This window comes from Mesoplodon densirostris, chromosome 9, assembly GCF_025265405.1.
Source record: "Mesoplodon densirostris isolate mMesDen1 chromosome 9, mMesDen1 primary haplotype, whole genome shotgun sequence".
In the NCBI taxonomy this organism is placed as follows: domain Eukaryota; kingdom Metazoa; phylum Chordata; class Mammalia; order Artiodactyla; family Ziphiidae; genus Mesoplodon; species Mesoplodon densirostris.
Window position 1 is genome coordinate 65,538,830 of NC_082669.1, and position 25,245 is coordinate 65,564,074.

A 25,245-nucleotide genomic window follows, 5' to 3' on the forward strand; every position below is an offset into this window, starting at 1 on the left:
TTCGGTATGATAGTCTGAGATATTAGGACTATTCGAAATGAACAAAAATTAAAGGAATGGAAGAGTCCTTTTTAAAAAATCCCTGATGTAAGCTTTAACTCCACATTTCCTCATAACCTTCTACGGTGGCAAAATTAACAGGAGTAAACATCTATCTCGGTGGCTGCGGCAGCGATTGCCCGACCTCTACTCTCCCCTTATTCCTTCATAACAGAACCCTGGATGATTTACTCCACAGAAGAATTACACTTCTCAGCCTCCCCAAGCTCAGCTGCAAGCAGGGACCATGGGCCTAAAAGGAGAAAGGAGGCCACACTGAGCGCACACACACATACACACACTTCCTGATGCTTCGCGGGACTCTCCCCAAACCATAGCTCATGAGGGACCAAGAGGAGGTAAATAGGCTCCACCCTCCCATTAAGACAGCGGTGGCCAACCTAATATAAGCAGTAGCTGTTGGGTAGGCTTCCCAGAAAGCCTTTTTGGCTGTCCTGGAAGCCTGGAAATCAGGAGCATTAACTAGAGCTCTTGGGACCATGAGGTAAAGAAGAAGAAAATGGCCAAGATTTCAATTGCCATGGACCGGGCATCTGGGCCACTGAAGAAGAACAACAAGCTAGTCTAGAATTCTTTAGTGCTCAGATGTCTGTTACTAGCAGCCGATGTGATTCTAACTCACATAGGCCCCAAATTAGATCCTATTTGCACAAATGAGCAAAGATAATACCCACAACTGCAGAGTGCACAGCTCAGAGAGAGAATTCTCATTTATAAGAGAGCACAATACACAGGGTCAAGAGGATGTCTTCCAGAATGATTCTGCGAAAGCCGATTTTGCCCAAGGGTCCTGTCACCATCGGTTTACCCTGACCCTATGACACCTCCTGACTGGTCCCCGGACTTGCAGTCCTATCACTGACCGCAGCTGAGAATTCAGTCTGACATGGACGCGGACTGGGCTTAGTGACGTTGAAAACTTGAATGGATGTCAAGGAACCTAGCTCCTCATTTTGGCTCATCCGCTAATGGCTTTTGGTCCTGGACCAGCCTTCCCTGGCTGAGAGACAGTCAGCTGGTCAGAACATCCCTATGTACCAGCCACTGCTCTGGGCCCTGGGAAACAACAGTGCCCTTGGCTGTGAGTCCATACCCTTAAGGAGCTCACATACTGGTAAGGGGAGACAAGGAAAAAGCAAATACCTCTAGTGGAATTATGTTATTTATGTAAGTCCTACGAAAAAAACAGAACTGGGTAATGTGATAGAATGAGGAGGGCGTGCAGGCTGCTCTACTAGCTGAGGTGGAGAGAAAGCCTCTGAGCAGATGAAACTTGAATAATAAGTAGACAGTCATGGGAAAATCTAGAGAAGTAACTGCAGGTGGGATTGAGGGCAACTCTGTACTGTCATCACAATTTTTCTGTAAATCTAAAACTGCTCTAAAAATCATAATGCATTTTTTAAAAATCTAAAGAGAAACCCAGGCAGAAGGAACTAAAGCAAAGAGCTTGAGGCATGAAGGATATTGGTGTGTTGAAGGGAGGGGACGGTGAGTGTGGCTGCAGCATGCTGAGTGCAGAGGAGAGAAGGACGGGGCGGGAGGTGGTGAGACTCATAAGCATAAGGCGTTTGGGTTTTCCCTTGTTGGAACAGGGAGGCTGGTAAGCAAGGGGGCTTGATATGATTGACACTTTTGAAGGATCACTCTTGCTGCCGCAGAGGACAAGCTTTAGGGGGTGGAGGAAATGACACGGAGGCAGGGGGACCAGTTAGGAGTCTGCAGCATTGGATGATGGAGGCCTGGAGTCTCCGTTGTCAGGCTCCTCCCTGACTGCAATAAGAATCAGTTACACTTAATGAATTTCATCCTTCCTAGTATATATACAGCCTATTATATTGTATATTGCATAAAAACGGGGAGTCTATATTCTTAGACTTCACTGCTAGTGCCTGAACAATTTTAAAAAAATTTTTTCTAAGGCCCTGATAACTTCTCATATATAAAAACATCATTAGGAAATAAAGTGCTCTGAATTTAAAAGCTCTTTTAGCTTAGATTGTGATCTTTTAAAAGCAGCTACTTCGGGCCTCCCTGGTGGCGCAGTGGTTGAGAGTCCGCCTGCCGATGCAGGGGATACGGGTTCGTGCCCCGGTCTGGGAGGATCCCATATGCCGCGGAGCGGCTGGGCCCGTGAGCCATGGCTGCTGGGCCTGCGCGTCCGGAGCCTGTGCTCCGCAACGGGAGAGGCCACAACAGTGAGAGGCCCACATACCGCAAAAAAAAAAAAAAAAAGCAGCTACTTCAGTTTTGCAAAAAGGAGAACTTAACAGAAAAATGGGGTGATACTGCCCCCAAGGTGGTGAAACTGGATCTGGGGTGGGGGTGGGGAATCTCACTCACTCTATATAAAGCGCATATATACATACAGTACAGAAACAAATATACAGAATATCTGCAGTATTAAAACTTCATGGGTGGGCTTCCCTGGTGGCACAGTGGTTGAGAGTCCGCCTGCCGATGCAGGGGACGCAGGTTCGTGCCCCGGTCCAGGAAGATCCCACGTGCTGCAGACCGGCTGGGCCCGTGAGCCATGGCCTCTGAGCCTGCGCATCCGGAGCCTGTGCTCTGCAGCAGGAGAGGCCACAAAAGTGAGAGGCCCGCGTACCACCAAAAAAAAAAAAAAAAAAAAAAAAAAAAAACCTTCATGGGTGAAGGGAATAGGAGACAATGTCTGAAATAGTTCTGGGGAGGGGCTTCATGAAAAAAGGGCTGAGAAACACTGATTCATATAAACACCCTACCTAAAGCAAAATACAGACATCACTCTCTATCCCCTCATCCTGCTTTCCTTCCCAGCACTTACCACTGCCTAACATGACATTCGCTGTGTTGTGGTGGTGGTTTATCTGGGTCCCCCCAAAAGAATGTAGGGTCCAAGAGAGCAGAGGCTCTGTTCATGGCTATGTCCCCAGCACTTAGAACAGTGCAGGCACATGGTAGGTGAGGTTGAGTGTGAAAGCAGGCTGTTGGATTAGATGTTCCCAAAGGTTCCTTCTGCTGTAAGGCTCCAGGATTCTAAGATGCCTCTAATAGAATTGTTAGCCACAAAGTATCATTTTTGATCCATCCCAGGAGGCCATTCCTTGCATACCAAAATCATCTCATAAGAATGTGGCCTCCTTTATGAACTCCCCCTGCCCAGGACCAGCTGTGTTTTAGAAAGCCTTTGGTGTATTTATCAAAGCAGCTCCTGGTCAGAAATGTCAATGTAACAGAACCTCATGCTACATCAGGTGATGATGACCAGATTACAGGATTTCTGAAATTATCAGCAAGACACGGACCTTTATGACTGGCATTCAGCTTCTACTTGTCAAGAGGGAAGTCATGAATTGTTTGGGAGTCTTTTCTTGGAGAAGAAAAGTTCTTCAGCTATCTGTATACCACGATAGGCATAGAACCAAAGCATTTTTTGACCTGGGAGAAACCTCAGACATCATCCATTCCTGCAGCAGAATGCAGCTCTGGCTCTCAAAGTCCAAGTCCAAGTTTAAATTCTGGTCACTTTCTAGTGAGCGACAATGGGCAGGTTCTTTAACCACCCTTTGGCTCAGCTTCCTCATCTGTAAATTGGGAATAACACGTGCGTGCCACAGGTGAAGTAATTCATGTAAAGCACTCGGGGCAACAATAATGCCTAGTACCCTGTAGCATTCAACAAATATTAGCCATTCTCACTATAATCAACTTTTTGGTTTTCACTTCTGTTAAACTTAAAAAAAATCCTTTAAAGAAAAGTTTACCCAAAAGCCCTGTATGTAGGGGAGAAAAACCACTAGGGAGTTCTATAGAAATCCTAGAGCCCCAAGAAGCATTCCTAGAAAACCAGTGATTAAGCTCAATGTGCATACTTTACTCCCCAATAAATGGAGACTCAAGGTTGAAGTAACTGGTCAAAGTCACACTAGGAACCCCATCTCAACCACTGACCCTCTTGTGCCCTGTGCTACCAGGTGCCTCCTCATTATGAAGGAAGGATAGCATGTGTGTGCCAATGGAACTGCACCGCTCTCGTAGGAAGGAGGGGTCACAGGTGATGTGCAGAAATCAGAGTGCACGAAGCTGAGCACTTAACCTTCATAGACAATTATGGACATTCACCACATCTTCCAGTGCAAAGCAGGAATTCTCTCTATGGAATCCCCAACAGAGGGTTGTACAGCCTCTACAGCCTCTGCCTGAATATTTCCAGAGAATCCTCTGCTTTTCCTGATAGCCTTTGCTACTGACTAGCTCCAGAAGCCAGAATTAGAAGCAGGATAGGGCTGTCCTTTATTCCTGAGGACTCTCACCATTCCCAGGGCAGTAAGGTGAAGGCTTTGGAGTCAAACTTGACAAGGTTACTTACCCTCCTTCAGGTTCAGCGTCTTGACCTATAAAATGCAGATAATAACAGAATCTCCCTCACGGCCTTTCTGAGAGGGTCAAGAGATAACGCTTTCAGTTGTGTTTAAGCACATCATTGGAGCTCAATAAATTGTAAATCCTATCAATTTTTATTATAGCTACCCATTCATTAAAGCACTGGACTGTATGTCAGCTATTCAACGGAAATGCAAAATTCTCAAAAGCAGACTTACTTGTTGGTCCAGGGCAGGAACTTGATAGCTGTTCACTCAAATTAGGCCCTCCCTTCCTCCACAGTAATAGAATTGTAGTCAGGCCCTGCTGGGGGCTACATATGCCAGCACCTGCGTAGCTGCATGGAGCAATGCAATTAAGTTCTCACCAATGAAACATAGTAGAATGATAGGTTACCCTTGGAGGCCTGGGCCATAACACATTGTATGTGCCCAGCTCCACACTCTTTTCCTTTCCTCCAACATGAACACAAAGGGTCATTCTCAGGGAAGGACCCTAGGGAACCCAACCTGCACCATGTAGAAGGGGAGTAGATGCTGGGAGAGCAGAGCAATAAGATGAAAGGAACTGAAGTCCTGAATGACTGCATGGAACTGAGGAGCCTGCCGGTCTACCATGGATCCTTATGTGAAAGAGAAACTTCTTGGACATTTAATCTATGTAATGTTGGGCCTGTTTGTTATAATATCTGAAGTTTTATCCTGAGTGACCCCACACTGGGAGCAATGACTTAGCTGAAAATTTACAATACTTTTTTTTTTTCTTTAACATCTTTATTGGAGTATAATTGCTTTACAATGGTGTGTTAGTTTCTGCTTTATAACAAAGTGAATCAGTTATACATATACATATATCCCCATATCTCCTCCCTTCTTGCGTCTGCCTCCCACCCCCCCATCCCACCCCTCTAGGTGGTCACAAAGCACGGAGCTGATCTCCCTGTGCTATGCGGCTGCTTCCCACTAGCTATCTATTTTACATTTGGTAGTGCCGATATGTCCATGCCACTCTCTCACTTCATCCCATCTTACACTTCCACCTTCCCGTGTCCTCAAGTCCACTCTCTATGTCTGTGTCTTTATTCTTGTCCTGCCCCTATGTTCATCAGAACCATTTTTATTTTTAGATTCCATATATATGTGTTAGCATATGATATTCGTTTTTCTCTTCCTGACTTACTTCACTCTGTATGACAGATTCTAGGTCCATCCACCTCAATACAAATAACTCAATTTCGTTTCTTTTTATGGCTGAGTAATATTCCATTGTATGTATGTGCCACATCTTCTTTATCCATTCATCTGTTGATGGACACTTAGGTTGCTTCCATGTCCTGGCTATTGTAAATAGTGCTGCAATAAACATTGTGGCACATGTCTCTTTTAGCACTATGGTTTTCTCAGGGTATATGCCCAGTAGTGGGATTGCTGGGTCATATGGTAGCTCTAGTTTTAGTTTTTTAAGGAACCTCCATACTGTTCTCCATAGTGGCTGTATCAATTTACATTCCCACCAACAGTGCAAGAGGGTTCCCTTTTTTCCACACCCTCTCCAGCATTTTTTGATGATGGCCATTCTGATTGGTGTGAGGTGATATCTCGTAATTTTGTTTTACATTTCTCTAATGAATAGTGATGGTGAGCATCCTTTCATGTGTTTGTTAGCAATCTGTGTATCTTCTTCAGAGAAATGTCTATTTAGGTCTTCTGCCCATTTTTGGACTGGGTTGCTTTTTTTTTTTTTTTTTAATTGACCTGCATGAGCTGCTTGTACAATACTTTTGAACAGGCTGATGGTAAGATCACAGACACCATCTAAGAGGCAACTCAAAGGACAGGAGGTAGAAGAATATTACAACAAAATTTCTTTAAATGCCCTTTAAGTCTTGTAAACACACAATGAAAATTAGCATCTGTACTTTTATCAACTCTTCTGATGTATCAATAACATAAAGCAGCCAGGGCTTCCTTGAGTTTGTAGAATGTGTCTGATTAAAGGCAAAGCATGGAACTAACTGAAAACCCTTAAATTCCCATGGCTTCAAAAGTCTTTATTTCAAGGCAAAATGTGAAAGGGAAAAAAAGAATGACTAAATCTGTTCTTAGGAACAATCTAATCTCGTCCTTGGAGCTGAAGCCTTCATGGCAAAAGATACATGTCTGGATACAATTCAGTGGATATCAGTTTAAGTTCCTACATCATAAACTTAGTGCTGCTGCAGAATGGGGACCAGAGATGAAACAGCGCCACAAACCATGCCTTTTGGAGGCTCACAATTTAGTGAGGAGAAACAGAAATAACAATAATGGAATGAAATAACAATAATGGAATGCTATCTATAGTACCTGTCATGGGAGATAATAATAAAAGCATTATCAGCTCATATTTATTAAATGTTTAACATGTTCCAGACCCTGTGCTAGGACTTGCCACTTACTTAACCGTCACAACAGCCCTATATGGTAGATAGCACATTTCTCACTTTGCAGATGAGAAAATTATACCTTAGTAAGTTGCCCAAAATCACAGAGCAGCCCAACCAGAACCTGAAGTGTCCAATACCAGTGGCCACTCCCTCAGCCACCAGAAGGTGTGACGCACAGTGGGAGAGTGGGGACATTCGGTTCCCTACTGGCAGGTCGGCCCTTTTCCATCCTCTGTGATGCTGGCTCAGAACTGAAGGAAGAAGGGGCACGAGATCCATCCCACAGAGCAGTCCCAAAGCTTTTCTAAAGCTCTGTGTGCCAGGAAAGGGCATCACAGGGAGTGCTGTCAACCTCCTGAGCCTTGCCAAACAACTTAGGAACTAAGAAGACAAGCACAGAACACTGGGCCACCCAAATCAAAGCCTTTGGATTCATAAGTTAACTTCAGAATAGAGAAGGGGTCATTCCTAACCAGAGAAGTAGATTCCCCTGTTCTTTGTGGCTAAGTAGAAATCATTTAACTGCTTTTAAGTCTTAATTTCCCCATGTGAAATGCTTATTCATTCCTCACTGGGGACTCCCAAGGTGTGCCTCCCATGATCTCTGGGAGCAACTTCATGTTTATACAGTATTATGATCATTTTAGAGAAAATTTATCTCTGTACTAACTTTCAAATGCTTTTGGATTTTTTCTCTTTTTTTTTTTTTGATTTTTTTCTATTTCTGATCAAAGATATCTGTGATAATGGATCGCTGTTCACTCGCATCTCCCCCTCTTCCCCTTAGGGAGGAATGTATTTCCTTGCCCTATCAGCTCTGTGCCTGGCCAAGTGACTTGATTTGACCAAAGGAATGTTATAGACATGACATGAATAGAGGCCTTTAAATGAGCTTCCCTGGTTTGGTGTGGCACTTGCACTCCAGTGGCCACCATGAAAAAAGCACGCCCCTCGTAGCTGCTGCCCCTTCAGCCTGGTCCCCAGAATGTACACATCAGCTGACTTGTGCCTGACCTGAGTAGAACAGTTGACTGGCAGCCTGAAGCTGAGCCACCCAGCTGAATCCAGCTTCTACCAGCCCAAGAGTCACCCTGTAGACCAGAGAGCATGAGAATAAGTGCTCAGTAGCTTAGCGTTAGAAGCTACTGAGTTTTGGGATAGTTTGTTATGCTGCATTATTGTGGCAGTAGCTGATTAATGCTTCATCATTTTATATTCATTGGAAAGGCTAAATTACAGGTACAAATACATGTATTTCTGAGTATCTCACACTCTTTGATTTCTCCCTTAAAATGTATTAACCACACAGGCATCTTGTCACCCAAAACACACCATATCTCAATTACTTGAACAAAGATATGGGCACATTAGAATATAGAGAACAGGTTCACATACTCTCAATAAAAACAAAAGCTCACTCTGACAGTGAAATGTTTATACTAACTTTTCCCCATAAGATGCAGAAGAAAAACCAGTATCTATTTTTCATGGAAGAGCTACATAAAATACTACCTTTCAGAATTAAAAAAAGGTACTGATGGTGAAATAGTATCTTCAGGCTCATGGTCTACATAATCTCCCTCAGTAATTTTTCTGTCCTTCCGTCAGTATGTTTTAAGTTACTGCTGTCAAGACCATTCTCTCCTCTCTTCACCCCATACCCCCGCTTTCTGCCAACGTTCATATCCACTAAAATCTATACAAGATTTCACAAAGCTCCTGAAGAAAAATTTTAAGAAATCCATAGGCCCCCAGAGTTTGAAAACTATACCAAACGTTATTTTTTTATGCATCATGATTATTGATAATCCTTTTCACTCCCACTCCAAAATAAAACAGCAAACACTAAATGAATTATATTAGTCAAAAATCTTTATCTCAACATGGATTGCAAAATATAAATAGAGCTTTTAGGTTTAAACAAAAAGCAAACTAGATTTGAAGAGATCTAGAGGCCAATTAGGGTTTCCCAGTCTCTACAGGGCTTTGAAGGTGGAAATGGGGTTCTTGAGCTATTTGGATGTTACAAAAAGCATAGTGAAAACTATAACCATAATAAAGCTACACAACATTCCACATCACCTTTTGGGGCTGGAGTTATTTTAACTCCTTCAGGTGACACTGGCTGACACATGTTGACACGCGGAGGTCCCTGACAACTGCTCTTATCCCACCCTCTAACCCCTCCTCCTTTTTCTCTCTGTTCCCACCACCCCAGCCTCCCTGCTGTTCCTCAAGCACACCAGACACTCCTGCTCTGGACCTGTGTCCTTGCTGGTCCCTCTGCCTGAAACATTCTTCCCCCAGATACCCGAATGGCTCATTCATCCACTACTTCATTCAGGTCCCTTCCGAGATGCCTCCCTCTACCTTATCTCAAATAGGCCTCTTAGCCTCTCTCTCCTGACTCACTCTGTTTTTCTCCACAGCGTTATGACTGTTTGAAATTATCTTATGTATCTGTGTTTTGTCTGCTTCTCCTGTGAGCACGGACTTTAACTGCGTTGTTCACTACAGTGCCCGCATGGTTAGTCCTCATAAATATTGATCAAATATATAAATGGAGAGTTTTAGATGTTGCTGCATGAAAATGCAGAAAAACAAAGCATTTAATTACTTACCAAGTCAGGTTGTCTATTGGACAAAAATCTGTCAAGACTTAGAATCCATGGGGAGGGAGAAGGGAAATAACGAAAGGCACCCTCAGTAATAAAAGAGCTGGAAACCATTTTTAAATTCAATTATTGATAAGTCTCATAAGCCTGGACCAGCTGCTTAACTGTATCGGATCCCTGCATACTCTTTAAAGGGGAAAACCAGTGGCAACATATTCTATAGGACTGAAAAGGATTTCAGTCATTGTCAGATACCATTTAGGAATAAAGTATTTTAAATATCCTCTGCAATCAGTAAAAAAACTCAACTACTGCCACTCAAGCCTCTAAAACAAGGCCTATCCTGGGACTTTCCTGAGAAGCTTCCAGCATTTGAGTATGTGACATTTCAAGAACTATTATTAAAGAGATGCACAGCCACTTAACGAGAACATGGCATTTTAAGAGTCCTACAGTCATGTTCTTGGATTTCTTCATAAAAGTCCTACAAATCCTTTCGAATGATTCACAATAAACCATCACAAACAATTCATACAAAACTATCTCCTGTTTTTCCACTGCTTAGTTGGTACGACATGAAAAAATTGAGTTTTCTGTTTATATAGTTTAATAAACCTCTCTAGACGCCTAAAATGCCTTTTCTCCCAAATAGAAAATATTTATCAAATATGGAAGTCATTTTTCTAATCACATGATCTAACGTCTCAAAAACTTAGATCTAGACAAACAATACTAAATTAAGGCTGGTATATTGTGAAACAGCAAGAATTTGTGTGTGGAATGTTTTAACAGCTCATGGATACCTACGACCACTCAGTACAACTTATTCAAACACAAACCAAAACTCTACCAGGGAAATCGAATCTCACCAAAGATCTCAAAGTAAAAATGCTTAACAAAGAACAGAAATGTATAAGGTTATTTGGATTCACCTTCTTCCATTGTATTATGAAAACAAAGAGGATAGAAGAATCTGAGGAATGTGGCATTGGGAACACCATCATCGCAGATGCAAGAAGACGGTACAATTCTTCAGTATTAACATTTATGGGGTATTTTCTGGTTGCCAGGCCCCTCAAATGCATGTTTTTATTTAATCCTCATAACAGCACTCTGAGATAAATACTGACTTGCCTCATCTCACAGAAGCTGAGGTCTAGAGAAATTAAATAATTTGGCCAAGGTCACACAGGCAGTGGGACTGGAGGCAGAGCCCCTGACCACCCTACAGAAACTCCTCCACACCGCTTCCTCCAGAGGCAATGAAGGGAACTCACTGGAGAGTTTTCTGCTCTTTAGAATTCTCCAGAGTTCCAACAGCTAACACACCACGTGTGTGTGGTATCTCACTACACCCTGAGATACGTACTATTACTCCCATTTTAGAGATGAAGAAAATGAGGCAGAGAGAGATTATATCACTTGACAGAAGGAGCAAAGCCAGGATTCCAAGTGAGGCCAGCCGGCTCCAGGAACCCCAAGCTGAACTGCTGCTCCAGGGCTGTGCTCTCAACCCCTCCTGGCCAAGTTCTGTTGCCTGCTCATGACTTTAAATCACCATGGATTCTTCGTCTATGGAATTAGCTAATCAGACTAGATCAACTCTAAGTTTCCTTCCAGTTTTCTAGTGGTACAATATTCAATCCATCTGCAAAAGGTTTTTTTTTTCCTTTGTCGTGATGAAAACACCTAGGATAGAGTTTTTGAGTGGTCCTTTTTTTCCCCAAAGGAGGGAAATACCACTGAGAATGATTCTAATACACTTTCAAAACTAAGGCTCATTTTTTAGAATTTGGTATAAAAGAAAAATGATAAATCACTAAGTTTTCATCTTAAAAAAACAGTCAACCATTTCACAAAGAGAAATGGGGAAAAAATATATGTTCTTTCCATTACACTTTATGTAGTTTGCATAGCTTCCCTGCTGGAAATAATGGTCTTCAAAGTTTACTCTGCATCTCAGCGTTCACATGTACTCCATTATAAACACAGGGTCCATCCTTACGATCTCTCATTAAATACAGTGATTAGGTACAATGCAGTAGTTTTCTCGTACAATGTTTTAAAATCCACCTGTATTAGTTGCAAACATTTAAAGATAGATTTCACATAAAAATCTTAATTCCTAGCTTCTAAAAGTAGCAGTAATAATTATAATAACAGAACCTGTGGACAAAGGGCCTGTACTCCAACCTGGGAGCACTGAGCTGCAGGTCAGTGAAGCAAGGGCTCTCTGGTTGGCCAGAGTTCCCTCTACTCCAAATTACATTGAACTTGGTCAGTTCACTCATACATTGTGTCCTGACGATATCTGCGTTTGAGATGCTTAGGCCACAAGCTCCCCAGTTTGAGCATTTCTGCTCTAACTACATACCTGAGTTAGTATCAGGTCTTCATACTAGCCTATATTAAATGCTTGCCTCCAGTAAAACTAAAAATTACATCTATTAGAATGGAAACCCAAAAAGGTTACAGCTCTTTAAAAGTTTGATTCCTTTTTAACACTCCCTAACCCTCACAATGTTAATTATTTCATTAGTGTAAGCCACTGGGTTCCCAACCTTGGCAACATAATAGATTCAACTTTGAAGTGTTAAAAACACAGATGCTCAGACCCAGACCACCTCTGGTCAAGCACATCAGAAGGTCTGGGGGTGGAGCCCGGGCATCCTTATTTTTGCCAGGTTCATCCAAGTGACTCTGTTCTTGTTGAACACTACTGATGTAAACTCTACTGCTATACAGGGTGTGACTTATAAATCAATAAGACTGACTCCCACAGATAAGAAACATTCTCATTACTTTCCAACATATATGACAGACACGATGCTATCGTCTTTCCAGGTTTTGACAAAATATCATTTCTTTATTCTAACGTCTGAAATGAAAAGCACATATAACTTAACATCTCTTGATCAAATTTTTTGGTCTGATGTTTGCATATTTTTACAGCAAACATTTTGGTGTGGGCCCCTGAAAGTGCTGAAGTGAAGCCAACATACAAACGGGAGTTTCCAGCCCAAGCAGAACACTGAAACGCATTAACTTAAATCACACACTGTCAACCACTGGGTTGAGTTGGTGCCAAACTCCAGAGATCTAGTGTCAGAAATATTCTATCAAAAGATCTACTCGATAAAGACCTAAAATCTAAACTATCTATAAATTACTTGGGGCCTGTGTGACACCTGCTGGGAGTCCTGAAAAGGAGTTTTATCCCACAGACACACCAGCCTGTCAGATACCCTAACAAGAGATTAGCTCCACAAGGACAGAGGCCTAGAAAAGTTCATCTGGAATTTTAGAGGTGAAAGCTTTCCGTAATATGTATTTAGCTTGAATTTACAAAAAAGCTTCAAAAGCCCCATCACCTTTATTTGATGTTTGATACCTAAGGAAGCATGGGCATAACTTACACTTATTTATGCTTATTACCATGCTATTCAGTTTACTTAACAGTAAGCTGTATGAATATGCCTCTATAGATTCCCCTGCTTTTGCCATTTCTTTTTTTTTTTTTTTTTTTTTTTTTTTGCGGTAGGCGGGCCTCTCACTCTTGTGGCCTCTCCCATTGCGGAGCACAGGCTCCGGACGCGCAGGCCCAGCGGCCATGGCTCACGGGCCCAGCCGCTCCGCGGCATGTGGGATTTTCCCAGACCGGGGCACAAACCCGTATCCCCTGCATCGGCAGGTGGACTCTCAACCACTGCGCCACCAGGGAAGCCCTGCCATTTCTTATATAATTATGCCATGTATTGAGAATCAGGCAGCTAAACCAGCATTCGAGAGACTTTCACTGAATGATTTAGGTAAGAAAAGGGGGGCTCCAATTTTTAAGCCCAGATGTGCTCCTGCACCAGCCGTTCGAGGTCTGATGATACAGAAATGTGACCTAAAGTGTGCAGTCAGTGCCACCAGGGAAATGTCCATCAGGGAGGGCTCTAAACACATGCCAAGAGATCAGGGCTCCTAATTCACAATGTTTATATAGCTGGGTCCACTTAGGTATCATTGGTCCAAACAGATTTTTAAAATAATGCACATGAACATAATGACATTATTTTAACTTTGAAAATCTAAAGTAAAAGAGAAGTTTGTAAGTGTTTATAGTGTTAGGTATTATGTCTGAAAAGAGTCTTCCACCCCCAGATAAATAAGTATCGGTAAAGGAAAGAAAACCAGTCAGCATCTTTAGACAATTCAGTAATTATAACCATTTTAGAATTGCCAAATTATTGTTTTCATTACTGTTACTGTGATGCTGGGATGCTCATGGACTCTCCTAACCTACATAAACATTTTCTTAGAAGACTTGAAACATTTGTTCCCTTTGGAAATGCAGCCATTCTGTGTGTAAGACACTTAGGTATACAACAGCCTTCTATTAAAATGCAAACATCTCATAAAAAGTCACAGTTTATAAAGAGCAAGTGCTAAGGTATATAGGGACACCTGAGAGCAAAGCCTGTCCCTCACTCCCCTGAGCACTTTACTGGCTGTGTACTTCATGCTGGGTTATTTGGTCTAGGTCTTGGTCTGTTTCTTATGTCAAATGGGACTCATATTGAATTCTTAAGCAATGCGTATAAAGGAGCTAACCAGTGCATCACTAGTGGACACTTAATGATAGTAGTTATTGTTACTATTTTATATAAATAAGATTGTCAGAACTGTCCAAGTGGAATCAGGATTCAAAATCCAATTCTGTCTAGCTTCACAGCCCCAGCTTCTCCCCACTGCAGCCCCTGGCCTCCCTTACACCCAACATCCCTGGCAAAGATGTGGAAGGGATGCAAGATACTTTTTTGTCCTAGCATTGTTTAAGCCCTAGAATGTTCTAGACAACAAAATACTGTAGGTCAGGCAAAAAATGATTCAATTAAGCTTCGTAATATTCTCAACCTGGAAAAGGATTAACCAAGTTCAATTCCCAAGTGTAAAAATAAAGAAGTGGATTTCCTTTTCAAATCTCCCTTTAAAAAAAAAAAAATCTTCTTCAAATTTCCTTAATATAAACTACCCTAGAGTAATTACATAACTAGTGTTTGTATGTGTGCCATTAACATATACACATAAACAAATAAATATGTAAGTCCTCACATATGCACACCTCCAGAGATGATTAGCTTCAAAAATGGTTTTTCACTGCCCAAAGTTCCCTTTATAACTTATTCTTTCCACAGCCCAAGACGTTTCTTTTATTTTCATTTCATTTCTGAAAACAGTTCTTGAGGAAGATGCTAGGAGGATGGCAAGGCCCAGTCCTACAGAAAGGGGCCAAGTTTCCGGGGGAGGCAAAGTACATAGGTGGCTACCATAAAGTACGGTGCACACAATTCTGGCAGAGACATGAGCCAACGCTACAGCACAAAGAAGGAAGGACCAGTTATAATGATGGTATTTACTGAGGGAAATGTTTGTTTTTTAATCTTACCAAAATAAACAAGCATTCTAGTCATATTTCACCAGATAAGGTATTTAACTAATATGGTAGCATATTTAACTCCAAATTAGAAGGCGGTACTTCTAGGATGGAAATGTCTAATCATAGCTTGCTGTGAGGGTGAATCAGATACTGTATGAAAATTGTTTAGAACTGGATCTGGCACATAGTAATGACTCTCTAATTAGTACCAAGAAATGGACCCAAGTTTTACAGGGCCTGCAGCTCTAGACCCTGTTTATGAAAAAAACTGCAACATTATAAATACAAAATGCTTAGAAAAGTGATTATTTAAATTTTAAAAAATCACAGCAAAATACAAAGTTTTAAAGCTGACATTACCAAAACACCACAAAATCAAAATTCAGAGAAAGAACCCAGTATGTGAATTAATTTATCACCTGAAACACTGCTGTAAGTACTTCTTTGGGGCTGCACACTCTGACTACTTCTCATATGACAATGATTCATATTAATATCATTTTCTATACGGCACAAAGATAAATTGGTCTCTCCTCAAGCATGGGTGATCAAAATTTATTTTTAATTATTGATAATTCAGAAAAGTTACTGTTAGCCTCATAGCTCTTTATGATGCCATATAAATTTTTAGGATTGTTGTCAAATTTGTAAACACTTATTAATTTTCTTTCACATGTGAGCCACAAGAATTCAGGGCATTCCAAGTTTCCTTGTGCATTGACTAACTTTAAATATTTTTTGTACTGGTGACACTCAGTAATCAGTTTGCTGTGTTTTTTGTTGTCACTGATATGTGTTTACGTATGTGTGTATCTACACATTTACACACTCACATCAAACAAGAAACTTAAACACAGAATTCCCACTAAAAAACATGGTGCGTTTATAAATGTATATTTGCATTATTGAGTATATTCCTAACAGAAAGAACTTCCACATCAAAGATACTTAGATGAGAACTGAATCTTCTACTTACACTTTTATACATCTAATAAGTAGAAGAATTTTCCAGACTAGCTTCTGGCTCCATACCATTTTCAAACCATATTCCCACCAGCAGAAGTCATAGTACAGATTCATGCTGCAATATTAACCCGTCCCTGCCCCTTTGTGTACAGACACTAGGTGAGCTGGCACACTGGCACATCCCCAGGTGGATGACATTCCTGGGAAGTGATTCCTACCCTAGGATGGCTAGGAATAACTTACCTAGATACAGAGACGACTGTGAACTGAATAAATATATCCCACTCAACCCAAACTAAAAGTGTCCCCAATTCAACTGCCCCTTAGCTCTATCTCAGAAACACTCTCAACTCCAATGTCACTGAATCCAAGGAGAAATGTTACAGAAGGGAAGTCAGAATGGAAAAGGATAATGTTACCTGACTGCTGCTAAAATCTTACGCCCTACAAATTTTACAAGTTATGATGTCATCCATGAATGCATGACTGTGTACACTGGTGGGCTCCTCTAGGGCCTTGGAAAGGGCTGGGTGAGCCCAAGCAATATATTCAGAAATGGTAAAATATATACTGCACAAGTGAGGGGCCCTGGGGCTTGCAATTCATTAGCTTCACAATAAATCTGCCTCTGTGGTCCCCATTATTCTTCATCATTTATCTCAGTCTGTACATGCCTGGTCTCTCCAAATAAATTTCAATCCCTTGGAAACAGGAAGTACAGTCCTAAGTACTGTAGATAGAAAATACTCAAAAATGTTTTTGGTAGTCCTCACTATCCACAGTGATCTAGAGAGAGAGAGAAGTGTATATATTATATACCCACCTATAAAGACACATATGTATATATGTATACATATATGTGTGGTGTACATACACATACATGTATAAATACACACATATACATACACCATTTATGTATGCATTATATATGTATTTGTATTATATATTTTATATATATAACATTTATCTACACATTATATATATACATTAATTCTATATATGTATAATACCAAAGAAAGACTGAGTCTTTTCAAATTAACAGCATGGTATCCAGATCTCGTCCCTTCAAGGAGGTCTATCTCAGAAGAAAGGCACTATTAGAGCCTGGCAGACAGAGAACAGGGCTTCCTTTAGGAGGCCAGTGGGTGAGCCAGGCCATCAGGAGACTATCAATGCTCTCTAGTGCTCGACAGAGAGTCTGTAGTTAAGTGACCCAAAAGAGGCACTTTGACGTCTGCCAAAGTGGAGAGAGAGTTACTGGGAAGACTTCATCCTTAAAGAGAATATCCATTAATCTGGTCTGTGCTTGCAGCTGGACTTTAAAAAAAATAGGTGAAAACTACTGCATGATTACAGTGCTTAGTGCAAGGGGAAAATATAATTTTCTTTCAACTGATTTAGCATATTAAATGAAAGCCTTTTTTTAAAGAAACATATAATAAGTTTCTGACATTTGCAGTTTCCGATTTTCAAACTCTAAATAAAACAACATCTGCTATTCATCACTTTAGCCAGGTCAGTATGGAACAAGTCTATTACCTTGTCATGAAACAAAATGTATTATCTGCAATCCAGCAAATATTGATATTTCTTCAGTAGTACCCAGACTGTACCATGTCTGCACTGTTAAGATCTGAGGGCAGGGGTAAGGATGAGGTGCGAAGGGAAACCTGAGGATGAGGGGTATGATTCCTGTCCTAAAAGCAAAAGCTGGAAAAAAAAAAAGGGAGGATTTTTAAGGGTTTCAATAACATTGTGCCCTGTCTCTCAGACCTCAGTCTAAAACTCAAGGCCTTTGGCTTCCAGACAGTCCTAGGAAAGCCCCTCTCATCAAGTATCACCAGCCTGCTCCAGTCTGGAGGCTTCTTCCCTGTCATCAACAGAAGAATCGGGTTTTCTGAAAACAGCTGTCAGTTTGCACTTCTAGAATTGTCAAGGTGGGAGATGTCACCAAAATAACTGCACTCTAAAGGAAACTAGTTTCCAAAGAATACGAAGGCTTCTGTCAAGTTAGTCGGCTGTAGGCAGAGTTTTTCTGTCTGTGCGTTTCATCAGAAAACGTGGACAGGAGAAAACAATCAAAAACTTGTGAAACTTATGAGACAGGATGTTCACTAGCAAGGTTTTACAAAGGGTGATTTGACTGCTTTCAGGTGACAAGTGGGCAAATGGAAAAGCCACTAAAGATGGTATTTTGGAGGAAGTTTTACATTTAGGGGTCCCCCACTGGGTGATGTGTGCACACATGTGTGTGCGCCCACTCATGCACACACACGCACTTAAAATCTCCCCGGCTCTCTACCTGGGACCTTCTAGTGAACCATGGGAGGGAGTAACAGGGCATCTTGCCACCAAGCCACAGGGTACAGGCAAAGAGCAGGGCGGGCAGGGACAAGCCTTTAATTCATCCATTTATTCATTCAGTCATTCCTTCTCTCCACAGGAAATGCCCTCGTGGGAATGTGCCCACAGGCCCAAGGCACAGTGCCTCTTTCTAGTCTTGGGTTTTTTTCAACTAAATGCAGGCCACAAGGAAAGGCCATGTTGGAAGCTGCTGGCCTTGACACCACTTCCTAGTCCACAGCGGCAAAGGCCTTTGCCAGCGTCTAAAGTACCTCTGGCCACATGGAAGAGAAAGTGGCCAGAGGCTGCAACCCCAACGCTGGACTGTGGGTGTCCCATTTCTGACTCTCAGTCTTTCCTGGGACAGGCCTGGTGATTTTATATAGTTGTAGGTGGACATCACCCACATTCTATTAACCTCTAATGTAGACCTTCATAGGATTCCAACATACTTACTTAGCAAACACACAAAATGGCAAGAAACTGGATGATGTACATAACTTACTACTACTGAAGTGAGTACTTTACACATATTAGCTCACTTAACCCTCACCAGCCACTCCACGGGGTAGGCGCTGTTATGATCCTCATTATACAGAAGATGAAACTGAAGCTCAGTGTGGTTAAGTCATTTGTCCTTAGTCAAATGGCTGACAAGTGGCAGAGATGCATATTCCAAACCAAGCAAACGGGGTTCACCATGGGGCCTCCGAGATGATCCTCATCTCAAGGGGTCAGAGTTACTTCCTGAAGGAGGAAGCAGACCGGTTGGGTGTGGAAGGGGAGCAGGGCCAGGGCTGTCTAGCTCTTCAGCTGTTTGGCAATTTGGCACAAGCCCAGCTCTGTATACCCGTCTGAAATTCAAATTCCAGCTCACACTTACCAGTCACGGAAACTTAGGCAAGTTAAGAAATCTTTCTGTGCCTCAGTTTGCTCACCTATAAAGTGGGGATAATAAGGGCCTACTACATATCATACACCCATCTATTTAGTATACAGTAGCACGGCTATAAGATAATGCAAATTTTTACCAAACTGTCCTTGGAGCCAAATTCTACATTATTGATAATAACTACCTTATTTTTCTTTCCGGAGACTTTGACCTTTATTAATTAGATGGTTTACAAATCTATCCTACGAAATGAAGCAGCATGGATTTATTACCCGGATTTTAGAGATGAGGAGACTCATAAGAAGAAACCTGCTGACATTCAGGGTCAAGACCCAACCAAGTCATAGCTACTGCAAGCCACCATTAGGCAACAATACTCCACCTCCTTATGGGGCCCCGACAGGAAAGTCTTAGTCAAGAATAGCAAAACTGGGCTTCCCTGGTGGCGCAGTGGTTGAGAGTCCGCCTGCCAATGCAGGGGACGCGGGTTCGTGCCCCGGTCCGGGAGGATCCCACATGCCGCGGAGCGGCTGGGCCCGTGGGCCATGGCCGCTGAGCCTGCACGTCCAGAGCCTGTGCTCCGCAACACTAGAGGCCACAACAGTGAGAGACCCGCGTATCGCAAAAAAAAAAAAAAAAAAAAAAAAAAAAGCAAAACTGAGGCTCCCAACAGCTGGGGAAAGTTCTAAATGACCTGCTCGTTTCGTACCATCACAAGAATAACTGAATCCGGTCAAATCTGTGTTTCAGTTTAAGAGGTGCAAGTTGCATTCCTGTTCCCTCTGCCTGGACCTTAATGTTCCCTGTTTGTCCTCATGGCTAACTCCCTCACTTCTGTCAAGGTTTTGGCTCACCTATCAGCTTCTCAGTGAAGCCTATACTGACCAACCAATTGGAAATTCCAATACTTCATCTCCCAATCCACCTTAGCCTGCTCTAATCAGTCTCTTCCGTACCACTAACTACCTTCCAACATACTATATAATTTACATCTTATGCTGACTATTTATTGTCTATCTCCCACCACTAGAACATAACCTCCCCAAAGGTTGGGATCTTTGTTCACCAAAATATACCAAGTGCCTAGAACTGTACCTGGTACAAAATAGGTGCTCGATATCTATTAATATATAAATAAAAATCAAAATGCTTTTGATTCTTACAAATGTACCAAATAATCAAATCTAGTAAGAATGATTAAACAGTTGTCTTCACAGCACTGGGATGCACAGATGGAGCAGACATCTCATGAGTCTGTGACACGACCTTCAGTGCTAAATTTAGTGCTCTCGGTGTTTCTATGATTCCTAGTTACCAGTTCAACTTCACCTACCTAGGATGTGTATGTCAAGAGTGTTTCTACAAACTCAAGTATTTACTCACAATAAGAAGCAAACAAATCCTAATCAGCTTTTCCCATCTCCAGGAAACAAAGCCAGGCTATGAATGAATTGATAGTGAAGCTGATGGAGAAACACTTCACAGCTGCAGGGCTGTGGGATTTCTAGGCAATTTCAGTTGGGGTCGAGGGTTTTAGTTGGGGTACCCAGCTTGTGCACGGAGACAGGTACATCAGGACTAAACCAGCAATGAAATTCAAGGAAGAAAATGGGACCTCAGGTGCAGCACTCCTCCAACAGAAAGGAAAAGAGATAAAACAGAGGATGGTGCAAATCACACTTCCTTTGGCTCTACAGCCCCAAATCCTTGTTCCTAATGGGTATGGATAATTGGTTAACAACAAGAGCTGAGTGTACACGTATAACAGCGACTCTCAAATTAATGCACTTAATTAAACTGAACTAAACAATACAGTTATAATGAAAACTATGGGCTTTGTACACTAAAGGCCTTGAAAAATCTGTCATGCAAGAAATATGCCATATTCCCATCTGTAAACCTTCATTTCATTACTGCTTAAGGACTTTGACTAGTGGTTAAATGGTAATAACTCAGAAAGGTCAAGATGGACCTGTTACCTGAGCACATCTCTAATACTCCTATAATTGCTAAATAACAAACTCCTTGAAAAAATTAAAGATATTATTAACATATATCTTAGTAGTCTTCATGCATGTTTTTAATGTGGCCACTTGATGACAAAGTACTCAGAATTGGTAAATCAATCATTAAAAGTAACAATCTCTCTCCAAAAATTTATAGACTAACCCACAAACAATAAATTCCACTTAACAATACATGTAGTATAGAACATTCACCATACGCTTTATCTGGTATATTTTCACTCATGTCCCTTCATCGGAAGTGTATTTACATGACACTGCCTACTAAGCAGGTTGTTTTTATTCTTCTTGAGGTCAATTCTTATTTCTTTCTGCATATGGGGCCGTCTTGGGCCTCTCCTCAGTTAAGGTACAGAATAGTTTCACTTGGTCTCTTCAGCCAGGGAATTCTAAGCGTTTGTTCATCTAACATTTACTTTCCATAAAGTTTTCTGGTGTCAAACTAATTCCAAAGTATAGTAATTGTTAGCTGCGCCTCCAAATTCACCTAAGTCATACCTACTGTTATAAATTTAAATGTTCAATATTTTCACTCAGAGAAAAACACTAGCCCTTTGGGTGACCATCACTTAAAAGTTTTAGAAAATTTATGGACCACTTAACCCTCTTAAAAATGTTTGCACGATACAAAAGACAATTTCTACAAACTTAAAGAACTTGTGGTTCACCAATAGTTTTAAATTATCTAACTGATTACAGACTTAAACCCTCAAGGAGGATAAATGTCTTTAACACATTTTAATAAATATAATTTATATTTTCTTTTAACCAGCTAGTCCAAGTAGGCAGGCAATGTGGGAAAATTATCACTCACATTAATTATAGTTTATCCTAAAATAACTGTGAGTGAATGGGATATGCAATGACAGCCTTCCCTAGGTCAGGAAATGTTATTTATATAATACATATTTATTTTATTTATATTTTTAATTTATTATTGAAAGTAAGAGAAACAACTTGAACTAACAAAATTTCCATTGGAGCTTTGCATTACTGGAGTTTTAGTATTATTTTAAACTACCCATCATGAAAAATCTGATTTATCCTTTAAGCACCTTCAGTTATTACTATTCAATCATGATGATAAATCAGCAAATATGTTACTGCATTAAACTGCTTTTAAGACTACCAAAACTTCCCTAGCTCTTCTGTCACACCTTTATCAGAGGAGATGGCAAAAGTTATTACACGGATGTTTTAAAACTTTGTAATGTTTCAAAACCTGGACAATTACTCATCCAGATTATGTTTTGAAAGATGGTTTGTAGACATTTTCAATGAGTATTTCCCATTCTGGATGTCCCATCACATACCCATTCTAAACTAGCATTCAACGTTTATTAAGCACTCACTGTGTGCAAAGAGAACGCATTATACTAAGAGAAGGAGCTTAAGGCTCGGCCTCATTTTATTCGTGCATAAATACACAGCAGTCGTGATTTATTCTCTCAACTTTGTAGAAACGTGAGCTGCATCCACATGGCAGAATCCATAGCATTCATTGGGAAATGGCTTTCTGGGGGCAATTCACAGGTTCTCTGGATTAGGCAGCCCCATTGGGGCATCACGCGGGCCCTTCATCTTCCAGTCCACACAGGACAACTCGTGGGCTCCGGCCACACCTTCCGCAGGTGGCTGGATCGCCCGAACCACACGAACCCGACCCATCCTCCTCGCAGGGGCTCCGAATAGGAGCGTGGAAACGTGTGCAAGGGCTTCTGCTAATTAAAGGACTTGTTGAAAGGCCCCGGGGTCTTGGGCAGGAAGAGAAAGCAGCCGCCCCGCAGGGTGCCCCCTCCCCCGCGGCCACCAAGTCCACGGCGCCCGGGGCGCTGCGCAGGCCGCCGCTGCGGTTACCCGGCGCAGCCGGCGCACCTCGGGCCTAGCACCATTTGAAAGGCAAATCTCAGAGCCGGAGCGCATTTAAATGCCCTGCCCCGGGTCCTGGGGGACGGCTCTCCAGCGGACGCAGCCGCAGGGGCCTCCGGGGCGGTGCGGCCCTGGGCGCTGGGCGCGGCCCGCGGGCGCACCCGGGACCTCAGCCCGCAGCGCCCCGGCAACCGCGCCAGGCCGGGGCAGAAGCGGGCGCCCTCAGGCCAGCGAGCCCTGCCGCCGCCGGGGGAAAGAGCAAGCGCCGCGTCCTCCGGCCGCCGCTCCGGCCCCCTCCCGACGCACCACACCTAGCAACCAGCGCTGACAGGACGCAGTGGCGGCGGTGCCGGGAGGAGGAAGCGGAATGGCTGCCGCGGTGGAGCCACCCCCGCCCCCCCGCTCCCACCTCCCAGCGGCTGCAGCCGCCGCCGAGCCCTGACAGCTCGAGCCCGGGCGGAAGCGGCGGGCGGCTTGCAGCACCCGCCCCCAGCCGCCCCCAGCCGCTCCGACCACCCGGGCCAACTAACTCCGCGCTTCTGCCCAGAGCCGGCCGGTCGCCCCGCCGGCCCCGCCGGCCCCGCCGCGCCCTCCGCCCCGCGCCGCATCTCCCCGCCGCTGGGTCCCTCCCCCCGCCGCCCCCTCCACCGCGCAGCCCCACTCCCACCACTTCGCCGCGGGCGCGCACGCCCCTCGGAATCCCCTAGCCCGCCAGCGGCACCTCGGGGCGCCCGCCCCTCCCCCCCTCTCCCCCAGCCCCACCCTGCCCCCATCCCCACCGCACCTCGCGCCTCCGCATCCCGCCACCCCCCCATGCCCCGGGCTCCCACACGCCCTCCCCGCCCCGCCGCCGCCTTCCTCCCTCCTGACCACCCCTGGCCATTCTGGGGTTCTCGCCTGGGCAGGAGTTTCCGCGCGCCGGGCACCCCCGCCCACCCCCGGGCCATTTACCGATGTGGTTGTCTTCGATGTGCTCGATGAGGTCGGCCAGGGTGGGGAAGTGGAGTCCGCAGCCCCCGAATCGGCAGGTATTAGAGAAGAAGGAGGCGGCGGCGATGCCTGTCATGGTGCTACATCGAGAGCCCCCCTGGTGTCGGCTCAGCCAGCGCCGGGCGGGAGGAGGGAGGGAGGGAGGCAGGGTGGGGTGAGGAGAGGAGGGGCTGGGAGAGGGGGAGAGAGGCGGGGTGAGGGGAGCGCAGAGGACCGGACGGAGGGAGAGGGGGCGAGAGCGATGGGAGGATTGCGAGGAGAGACCGGGAGGCAGAGGGGAGGCGGCGGCGGCGGCGGCGTCGGGAGCGGCGGGGGGAGCGGCGGGGGGAGGGTGGGGGTGGGAGTGAGGCCGCCGCAGCTGGGAGGAGGGACCAGGGCGCGCGGCAACAGCTGTGCGGCCCCAACCTCCGCCCCTGGACCGAGGCCTCACCTGGGAGCGCCTGCCACCAACTTTATCTCACTCGGCCTGCCCTTCACAGTTGGTAATACACGCAATCTGTTTGGAGCCTCCTTGGTTATGTGTATTACATTCCTGGTATATATACATCTATTAATTACACTTACCTCCCTGCAGTGAGAACTCAGGGAGTTACCCAGGCCCCTCTCAGGGACATTTGTTTGCACCTGGCCACCTGTCTAGGTTTGACACTGACATTCACAGGGGACCCAGGAAAGGTAATTGTGTGCACCTTACTCTTTAAACCTTCTTTTAAAAAAAGCCCATTTTCTCTGGAGGTTTGTACTAATTGATTTTAATGAAGTTTCCCTCTAGGCCAGAAGAAAATCTTAGCTTTATTTAAATTTCAAAATAGAGTGCTTGATTGTCAAGTGCATTTGCCTGTGTTTTACATGTGTACCACGTTTGTAATACTCCCTGCCCCTTTTGGGAAAATGAAAACTAATTTCATTTCCCCAAATTATAATACCCCACTGCCCCATCTCAGATCTGGGGATTAACCCATCTGTCTCCCTGGGATCAAAACTATCACAGCAGAAAGGGCAGTGCATTGGTGAAGGCTAGAAGGAGTAGAAACAGGGTCAAGGGACATACTTTCTCTTCATTTAAAAGAGAGAGATCCTTCCAATCAATCTAGATTACACCATCCTGTGAGCATTTAAACCATAATGTTGACCAGTTAAGCATTTGGCTGAATCAGGTAGCTTCTCTGAAACCAACATTTTGCTAAGAATCAATTACCTCCTTGTCCCCAACCCCACCCCCAATTTCACTGATATTTTACCTTTAAAGCTTGTGTTCTCCAATAGCACTT

General features: G+C 43.6%; 1 protein-coding gene across 3 annotated transcripts in view; it reads right to left on the reverse strand.

Annotated features, from left to right (window-relative positions):
• JAZF1 (JAZF zinc finger 1) overlaps positions 1 to 24,250 on the reverse strand; it is a 350,707-nt gene extending 326,457 nt beyond the window's left edge. For all 3 annotated transcript variants that reach the window (XM_060107773.1, XM_060107772.1, XM_060107771.1), the window contains exon 1: positions 23,936 to 24,250. In XM_060107773.1, coding sequence (XP_059963756.1) covers positions 23,936 to 24,050 — 115 coding nt within the window. In that variant the 5' untranslated portion in view covers positions 24,051 to 24,250. The remainder of the gene's footprint in view (positions 1 to 23,935) is intronic.
• Positions 24,251 to 25,245: the final 995 nt, after the last annotated feature.